This window comes from Eschrichtius robustus, chromosome 1 (genome assembly GCF_028021215.1).
Source record: "Eschrichtius robustus isolate mEscRob2 chromosome 1, mEscRob2.pri, whole genome shotgun sequence".
In the NCBI taxonomy this organism is placed as follows: Eukaryota; Metazoa; Chordata; class Mammalia; order Artiodactyla; family Eschrichtiidae; genus Eschrichtius; species Eschrichtius robustus.
In genome coordinates, this window is record NC_090824.1 from 123,383,437 (window position 1) to 123,393,854 (window position 10,418).

The following is a 10,418-nucleotide window of genomic DNA, read 5'->3' on the forward strand; positions in this document are numbered from 1 at the left end:
AATCTCTCAGGAGTATGACTCCCTTATCTTGGCTTAAAGAAAAAAAAAAAAATCTACTACTTCCATTACACAGCTACTGATATTCCAATCACTGCAGAGTCCAGGAAATCTTTAATGAAAAAGTTAACTCTGTTAATACTCTAATTCATGCCCTCCTCCCTTTCCCCCCGCCCCCCCACTACTTCTGAAAGTGTGAATCACTGTGAATTGAATGAAGGAAGACTTGATCAGAAATATCAAAGTAGGTTAAGAATCTCCAAAAGAGCTCTGTAGGGAAGGGAGATATGTCCTGTTCAGGTGTGCTTCTTAATCTAAACCATCAGTAAGTGTTTGCTTATCTCATTTGCAGCACCATCCTCTGGTGAATCTAAAATGTTATAGCTTCCACTCAAAATGCAATCTTTGAACACCTGCTCATGTTACATTATTACTCTTTAATATGACCTACTATGCTTAAAAACATGTAACTTCCTCCAGTGAGCCCCTAGCTAGCTGGGATACAGTATGCATCTTGGGCATTTTTTTCATGCCTCTAACAAAAGAACTTTCTAATGGCTTGATTATGGTATAACACCATAATCACATATTTGATTCTTCGTTCTGACCATGCATTAGAAATAGAGACAAGTTTTAGGTCCTAGCCAAAATTATTTCTTGATGTTTACACCTCAAAAGCTCTATTTGCTAGTAAACTGTCACGGTAATATCAGATCAGGGCTTCCCTGGTGGTGCAGTAGTTAAGAATCCACCTGCCAATGCAGGGGACACAGGTTCGAGCCCTGGTCCGGGAATATCCCACATGCCGCAGAGCAACTAAGCCCGTGTGCCACAACTACTGAGCCTGCGCTCTAGAGCCTGTGAGCCACAACTACCGAGCCCATGTGCCACAACTACTGAAGCCTGCGCGCCTAGAGCCCGTGTTCCACAACGAGAAGCCACCGCAATGAGAAGCCTGCACACCGCAACAAAGAGTAGCCCCCACTTGCCACAACTAGAGAAAGCCCACACGCAGCAACAAAGACCCAATGCAGCCAAAAAAAAAAAAAAAAAAAATTAGATCATATGTAAGAATTCTCTAAAGAAAAAAAAAAATCAGACAAAGGGCCGGTTTAGATTTCAAGTGCTACTATGGGAAGTGCTTGTGTCACTGTTAAACCTAAAACATAGAGTAGGAGAAAATACATATAAAGTTCTAAAAGAAATCCAAGAAGCCAACATCAGTCATGTTCATTCAATAATGACACAAGTATCCTCATTTCTAAGAAGAAAGAAGGGGAAGAGGTGGAGATAAGAAAGAGAAGCTGGTAGGTGATGAATCCTAATTTCTGCTTCTATCTCACCATAGGATTTTGGGTAAATTATTTAGTGTCTTGTTTCTGTCCCATCTCTAAGATTAATTTTATATTGATAGTATAATGTAGAGGTTGATGTTCTTCTGTAAAGGTTCAGAGAGTAAATATTTTAAGTTTTGCTGGTCATATCTTCTCTGTCACAACTACCCATTTCTGCCATTGTAGTGTGGGAACAGCATTACCAATGCAAATGAATTACCAATGCAACAGCATTACCAATGTGTTCCAATAAAACTTTACTTACAAGAACAGATTATTTGGGGACTTCTCTGGTGGTCCAGTGGTTAAGACTCCGTGCTTCCACTCTAGGGGGCACAGGTTCGATTCCTGGTCGGGGAACTAAGATCCTGCATGACGTGCAGGGCACGGCCAAAAAAAAAACAAAAAACAAAAAAAACACCAGATTATTTGGTCCGTGGGCTGCAGTGTGCCAGTCACTGGTATAATATCTATTGATACTTAATAAAGAGAATTCAATAATATCCAGAGAGGTGCCATTAAAAAGAAAAGATAAAGAAAATAATGTATAAAGAAGGAAGGCTTAGAAGATGACAAAAGAGGAAAGCAGTTTGACATAAAAACTAGTATTATAAGGTAAATGTTTTCTACAAAAACAAACAATAAAACCCAAAGACCAAGAGCTGAAGTCTTTTTTTGATGAAAATTATTTATCATGGAACTTAAACCACAACTGGGGAAATTTAAGCATTATAGTCAATCTCTGGAGAAGTCACTTGGTCATTCTTCAAGATAAAAATAATACTGAAGAATTAAATCTTTGTAAAGTGTTCACTATTATCTTAGTGGATACTATCAACCTAGAGGATCATGTTGGCTTATTTCATTACCATTCTAATTATTTTCACACTAGAGGTCAATTCTAAAAACTTTTCATCCACCAGATATTTACTTAATTAATACACTAGGGGATAGAAATCATGACTATGTTCTTCTGTTTTGTTTTTTTCTCCAGAGTTGTCATGAATCTTTATGAAGCACCATCATATGGCAACATTTCAGTCTCCTACATGTCGATGTCAATGACTTTGAATGCTTTATCAAAACAATCTGCCAGCATAACTAAAATGAAACATTGATACGATCTGAAGAGGGAAGAAAATCCTGTTGTTCCTCATGGCTTCTCCTACAGTTTACGACGTTTCCAAAATTCGGGAAGCAACTTTAATAAACTGATAATTTTGAGGTTATACAGATTTACAATTTCTTATCTAACCCCTGGGACCAGATGTGTTTCACAATACAGAATTTTTCTGATTTTAGAAAGGCAATACGGTTTGTATACCACATAGCTTGTACCCCTCCAGTGAAGTCTGCAGCAGCACCTCATAATCAAATACATTAATTTTGCTACAGCCAAACCCATTTACACAAACAGAATAAAGACCACAAATAGCCTCATGTCAGTTCAGTTCAGATTTTGCTGTCAAATGTTTCTGTTGCAAACTTACAAAAAACCTTTTGGCTTTCAGAGCTTTTTCAATTTTTGAATTTTGTTAGGGACTGAGGGTATGTAAAAACAAAACAAACAAAAAGTTTTTCCGAAGGCTTTTTCAGTGCAAAGAGACGCTCAACGTTGAGTATTTGAATGACACAGCCTTGTAATGGAAGCATAAATTCAAGAACGATAAGCCTAAATTCTACTATAGGCACAATTACTGAGAAAAATGGGCTCCCTCTGTTCCAGGGAGTCTCAATTTCTTTTCAGAGTCAATACACACATAGCACAGAATCCTCTTTCATCAGTATTAATCGTGATTCTCAAACAAAAGGGCTTGTGCCTCAAGGATAGATGATTTTGATATGAGTAATCTCCTATCCCTTAAAAATCTTTGGTTTTCTCCCCAGTAAAAAGATGGTTCTTCTAGCTCTGGCAGTAATTGCAATTCTGTAATTTAACTGCAGAGCTCTTCAAGAGTTTGATTACTTTAAATCCAGAGCATTAATTTTTTAGTCCCAGGTGTACCTTAGAAATACACATAAACCACTGTTAAAAATACAGATGTCCAGACAGCACCACATCAATACATTTAGAGGCCCACAGCACCAGAAAGGTGATAGTCACCTCCCTTATACATAATTCAAAATAAAAACAATACTAAATCATGAAACACGTGTAAAGAAATCCATCCTAGATCAGATTTTTCTTATGAGTCTTTGAATCTTTTGCGCTTTTTTTCATTTTGATGCCCCTGTTTTGCTACATTCCTCAGGCTATTCTTCCTAGTGGATAACCCAGTACCGGGAAAGCCTTCAGACTTGTAGTCTGAGTTCCCAGTGGGACGGGGTGGAGGGCGGGAGACAAAAAAAACAGAGAGACAGAGACAGATGGGGTGGAAGCCCCCCAAACTGCCGTGCAGTCTAAGAAAGGTTCTGCAAGGCCACTGAGGAGTCTTCAAGCCGAAGTCGGCTGTCAGAGGAGCTCCCTTTCTCCCAGGGGTGGGCCTGCCCAGCATCCTTGCCACCCACAGTCAGCGACTGATAGAAAGCATGGAAGACATGGCAAGTGGGGCCACAAATTCAAAGTGTGGCAGCTGGTCACATCTGTTCTCTGTATTCTCTCAGCATTGAAGATCTGTGCCACTGGTCTCCAGTGTGGCAAAGGGGCTCCACACCCCCAGGAAAAACCTTTCCTGCCTAGCATCTTTTTTTTTTTTAATTTATTTTTGGCTGCGTTGGGTCTTCATTGCTGTGCACAGGCTTTCTCTAGTTGTGCATGAGCAGGGGCTACTCTTCACTATCGTGCACAGGCTTCTCATTGTGGTGGCTTCTCTTGTTGCAGAGCACGGGCTCTAGGTGCACAGGCTTCATTAGTTGTGGCACGCGGGCTCAGTAGTTGTGGCTCGCGGGCTCTAGAACGCAGGCTCAGTAGTTGTGGCGCACAGGCTTAGTTGCTCTGCGGCATGTGGGATCTTCCTGGACCAGGGATTGAACCAGTGTCCCCTGCATTGGCAGGAGAATTCTTAACCACTGCGCCACCAGGGAAGCCCCTGCCTAGCATCTTTTAAAGCTCTTGGGAACTAAATTCAATATCCTGGGACAAACCATCGTGGAAAAGAATACGAAAAAGAATATATATATATATACACATACATGCGTATATATGTATAACAGAGTCACTTTGATGTACAGCAGAAATTAACACAACGTTGTAAATCAACTATACTTCAATAAAATTCTTTTAAAAAAGCTCTCCGTAGCTATTAATCTAACTTCTCACAAAAAGTAAAAGCAGGTATTATTGAGTATGTAACATAAACCCACAAAGTTTTCACACCTGTAAACAATACACCAAATGTTTTATTTCTCTCATATGCAAGCAGTTGACTCTCAAAGCATTTTAAAAAACACAATAGACATTACTGCACTTTACTAATGAATTACTTCTGTCCCAGGGGATTAAATCAAATGAAAATGGTACAAATATTTGGAAGTTTATTTCTGAGCCAACTGAGATGATGAATTTATGGGTTTCTATAAACCAATTTTTCTTAGTTCAATGTTTTGTACATGCCATCAGTACAATATAATTACTTAAATATTGAGGATATTGTCAATAGCTGTGATTCATATGAAAAATATAATCAGATACCTCAAATTCCTGATTAAGTCAGTTTTAAAAGACACAAAATATTAATACACTTGAATAAACTGCAATTAACAGAAATTCTGCTTAAAGCTAGAAGTTTTGAATATAATACTTTCCTTGACAGAAAAAAAAAGTGATGTTGAAAAGGCAAAGAACGCCATAACATACCAAATATTTAGGGCATTAGTTATTATACCCTTTGTTTTTGGAGTCTACAGTAAATTTATAACTAGGAAAATTTTTTAAAGTTGTAAGGCCAGTCTTAAAAAACATGAATAAGGATAGCAGAAACATTACCACACATATCAACAAAAACAGAGCAAACCAAGTTTGTGCACAACTTCATTTCATCATTAACTCAGTGATTTGAAGTAAATGCCATGTTAAAAACCGTGAGCAAATTTAAAGATTCATCCAAGGAAATTAAGTACTTTTGAGCACTTTTTAAAAAGCTTTAATAGGCAGTGCATCTCTGACCAGCACAAATGAGATGCAGAAAGAACAAAAATGAGAGTTTACGGAGCTGATTCCTACAGGCCTGCTCGCTCAAAGGATACGTCTACCAATGATTTTCCACAATGTTGTTAGATGCCTTACTTTATTTATATATAAAGCAGCTAGAGCTTTTTCATTATTCCTACTAAGCATTTAAAATACATTTCTACGTATCCATTAAAATTAAGCGTTAATTATGATGCCCTTAAAAAATCAACTTATAAAAAACAAGTTCTGGAAATATAAAAATATTCATTTTTTTTCATGTTTCTGACTCTTGAAAAACTTAAAGTGCAATATTTTCATGCATCAGCACATTAATCATGCCATATAAGTTCATCTTGAAAGAGCATGTAAATAATTTCCAAAACTTCTAGAGAACAGAGTATAGATACTTTAAGGTTTGATTTTCCATTTGTCTTTATATTACAGTGCAAGGAGGAAAAATCAGTGCCAAATCAAAGCATGTTTTTATTAGGAGAAAATAATGCTTTCATGAAAAGAAAATAGGAAACATGTCATGTCTCCCTTTAGTGGTTTTTCTTAAGTCAATCACCTGGTTTACCAAAAATGTTGTATCAGTTCAATTATTGAACAAAATATACAACATTTGTTCAAAGACCTGTCCAAAAAAGCTCTCACAGAACACTAGTCATTCTAAGCTCCTTTCTTATTTTTCAGTAAGAACTTTAATTAAAAACAAGCTTATTACCCTTTGTTTCACAATTTTAATGGAAATTTCACTCTGAGTTTAAAGTAGTATTTCTTTAAGGGTCTGACCCATCCAGGTGGCAGTGTAGAAGTGGACTGCTGTCATACACACAGCTACAAAATAAGAGCCAAAACTAAGGGGGGAAAATGGAAAATCCAAAACTAACTACTCTAGAAGAAAATTCCAAAACTAAAGGCTTCCTTGAAGAAGAGTAGTTTACAGACAAGACTGTGATTGGTTTTTCTCCCAGGAGCAGCCCCCTGGGATCTGTGATTAAGATGGTATTTGGGGCCTGAGAAGTTTCAGTGATGATTGCTTCATCAATTTTTGCTGGTATCTCATTGACCGTGCATCCTCAATGGCGCAACATGCTCTCTGTAAAACAAAATATTTACCGTGAATGGTAAAGACAAGTACAGGCTCACGTGGTGGAGGAGAAAGGTACAAAACCAAGAGTATGAGCTCTCCACACAGGTCCAAAGACAAGAATACACAGTTAATACATGTCATGCTAAGACCCTTCTGCCCTGTTAAGCCTACAACATATTATTTTAAGCATATATATCCATCCAAAGCTATAACTAGTTGATCTTTTGGGAAAAGTAATAAGTATTGTTAATTATAACATTTTTATTTCAACTTGCAGTGAAAACACTGAGAGGGCATTCTTTAAAATAAATCGTTTACCTCTGCTGTGGTGACATCCTGCAGGTAAATTTTCTGAACATAGCCTTGACTGGCACTGTCTCTTTTTTGGAACAGACCTTGTTTCTGTTTCAAAACAAACAATGACAGAAAAGAAATTATTATAGGGAAGAAAAAAAATCATAACCTTTAATTGAGTGCTTAAATGTCAACTCTATTTTATAATCACTAGACTAACCAAATACACATTTCAGTATAAGAAATAAATCATTTTGGTACAAGGATAGTGGTTCCGTATGTGAGTTGTTAGAATTTATGAAATTGGATGAGTATCTATCTATCTGCATAAAATGATGGCTTTCTGCAGGCAATGATAAATAGCCTACAGAAATACCACTTGATAACTCATCACATGTGACGTATCAAAAAACCCTTCCTTCATTTCCTTGGCCGATAGATAAAATTCTTATATAATGTAAAATGCACTGAGTCAATTCTCACCACTGATGTGAAAGAAAAGTGATAACCGAGGAAACTGTAATATACATGCATAGTGACACAACTTTCCTAGTCTAAAAACTATGTTTCATATACCAAGGCATTTAAATTTTGAAACTCTACAATGAGGTAAGGCTAAAATACAAAATGGAATGGTTTCACGGTAGCTTCTTTTACTTGTAAACGTCTATGAAAAGAAAGTAAATGTAAATTAAAGGATAATAGTACTTACATCTCTAACTATTGAATTTTATGATAAATATTTTTCAGATAGTTTCAGGAATAGAGATAACAATTACTGTTTAGGAAAAAATATAGAAATTACCATCTTCGGAATAGTAATTTCTAGTTTTTTTTAAAGGGGTGAAAATAAATTTATATCATATATAATAAAAATTATACATTTCAAAGTAAAGTGAGTCTATGAACTAAGCAAAAGATGGGGTATCATTTTTGCTAATTACTTGCTATATAATTAAAAAGTTTTTCCATAGAAAATGTAGAGGAAAGACATGAAAGCATTATTACATACTTAAAATGCATTAGCTTTCTATAAATGTCAAATATTATTAAATGTGAGTGTTTTAGACATAATATTTATAATAATCTCCTAAAAGCCTAAAATGGGGAATCTTTCCAGAAGTATCTAAGATTATAGCAAAATAGTATCCATATGAAGTTAAAAAAAAACCCTTCTACTCAATAACGCTTTATTCTACCAAAAAGAAACCTAATTCTTTCAGTGAACAAATTTATTATTTCACTCAATGCAATCAAGGGCTGTCAGAAACTAAAGTACAGAACACAAATAGATTACATCTTTCCTTACTTTTCAGCATATAATAATAATAATACTTCAAACATTTTATTCAGTTAACTATAAAACAGAGTCAGAAAGCACTGGTTTCCATTCATTTAACAAATTCCTGGCTCTAAAGATGTGATTCATGTTTTCTTACCTCAACTGAAATTTTGAGCAGATTTCCATCAACAATAGGAGACTGTACAAAATCTTCAAATGGATATTGCCAGTCTACGGACACATGGCCTAGGATTTCAACTTCCTTTATACACAACACTCGCCTATTTTGCAAAAGGAAACAAAAACATACAGGTAGTGATAAAGACAGTTAATTATTCTAATATTTCACTCTGCTGGACGGAATTACTTGCTCAGTAAGCATTATAACCTGGCACACTAAAAAATGTATGCTTCACATTAAAAAAAAAAAAAAGGTAACCGTCAAATAAAGAGCAAACATGGCACAAGTAACAAAGCAGACCTTCAAAAATTCCCCTTCTGGGCTTCCCTGGTGGCGCAGTGGTTGAGAATCTGCCTGCCAATGCAGGGGACACGGGTTCGAGCCCTGGTCTGGGAAGATCCCACATGCCGCGGAGCAACTGGGCCCGTGAGCCACAATTACTGAGCCTGCGCGTCTGGAGCCTGTGCTCCGCAACAAGAGAGGCCGCGACAGTGAGAGGCCCGCGCACCGCGATGAAGAGTGGCCCCCACTTGCCGCAACTAGAGAAAGCCCTAGCACAGAAACGAAGACCCAACACAGCAAAAATAAATACATAAATAAATTAAAAAAAAAAAAAAATTCCCCTTCTGCCAATCTTGCAAAATTCAGAAAAGTGTCTTTTTTTTTTTTTTAACTGACCAGAAAACTGAAATCATTCTCTTTAAAACACATAAGGAACAGGCTATACTCTCATCTGGGAAGCCATAAAAGCAGAAGCCCCTGAAAACGTTTTACTTGGAAAATTATTAATTGCTTTTTACTGTCAATCACATATGCCTTCTAATCAAGAAAGAAATGTCACAAACCTCAAATGTCAGCAAAGATTCACGTTAGGGCTACTAATAAATATCAGGTTTGAACACTTTAATACTGATGTACTACATCACAGAGCGAGCATCCCATTTTACTCAACAGCAATTAAAAAAAATTCACAGAATCCTTAAAGGGCATCCACATTGATTTCCCAGTGTGTGATTCAGATTTGTTACTGATATAACTATACTTGATTCTAAAGTTTCTGTTACAGAAAGCAAAACTAGGAAAGTAGAACTGTTTATTCTACAAATGTCTATGGTGCTGGAGAAACAAAGAAGACAGGGTTTCTGCTTGAGAGGTACCCATAGGCTATAAGGGGAAATAAACCTGCAAATAAATGCTACAGCACAGTTAGATAAGAACAAGAGCAGAGTGTGTACAAAATTCTTTCGGCACACGGGAGAGAGGGACTGACCGTGGTGATAAAGTAGGTAGCGTTAAGAGCTGATTCTTGAAAGGAAGAAGTTCTCTAGGTAGGAAAGGGGAATTATACTCTAGACAAAGGAAACAGTGCATTAACATATATAGGAGTACAAAAAAGGGAAGATTTGGGACTTCCTTGGTGGCACAGTGGTTAAGAATCCGCCTGCCAATGCAGAGGACATGGGTTAGAGGCCTGGTCTGGGAAGATCCCACATGCTGCGGAGCAACTAAGCCTGTGCGCCACAACTACTGAGCCTGCACTCTAGAGCCCGTGAGCCACAACTACTGAGCCTGTGTGCCTAGAGTCCGCATTCCACAACAAGAGAAGCCACCGCAATGAGAATCCCGTGCACCGCAATGAAAAGTAGCCCCTGCTCGCCACAACTAGAGAAAGCCTGCGTGCAGCAATGAAGACCCAATGCAGCCAAAAACAAATAAATAAAATTAATTAATTAATTTTAAAAATGTTTAAAATATATTTCTAAAAAAAAAAAAAGGGAAGATTTATCTGAGGAATGTGGAGGTCTGTAGCTGGACTACTGGATATGTACAGAGGTGAGAAAATTAGCTTAGCGCCAGATCTTGAAGGATTTTTTTTTGGTTTTTTTTGCAGGGGTCGGGGGTGGGGGAGGCTTTTAGGAAATTTTGACTTTGGCTGTGAGAAGAAGAAAGAGCTAGATTCTAGATGTTTATAAGGTAGAGTTGAATGAACTTGGTGACCAATGGGGTGAGGACTGATACAGACCCCTGGCACTATATTTTTCAGCACAGGTGCTACTGAAATTGCAGGACTGTGTTGTGCACCGTAGGAAGTACACCATCCTTGGCCCCAGGCTATTAGGCGCCTG

At 37.3% G+C, this 10,418-nt stretch overlaps 1 protein-coding gene across 2 annotated transcripts in view; it reads right to left on the reverse strand.

The window, feature by feature from the left end:
* Positions 1-4,658: 4,658 nt before the first annotated feature.
* The window catches only part of VPS13C (vacuolar protein sorting 13 homolog C), a 182,085-nt gene continuing 176,325 nt past the window's right edge, over positions 4,659-10,418 (reverse strand). For both annotated transcript variants that reach the window (XM_068552869.1, XM_068552859.1), the window contains exons 81-83: positions 8,269-8,392; positions 6,854-6,937; positions 4,659-6,541 (exon numbers count right to left, since the gene is read on the reverse strand). In XM_068552869.1, the coding sequence (XP_068408970.1) occupies positions 6,440-6,541; positions 6,854-6,937; positions 8,269-8,392 (310 nt within the window). In that variant the 3' untranslated portion in view covers positions 4,659-6,439. The remainder of the gene's footprint in view (positions 6,542-6,853; positions 6,938-8,268; positions 8,393-10,418) is intronic.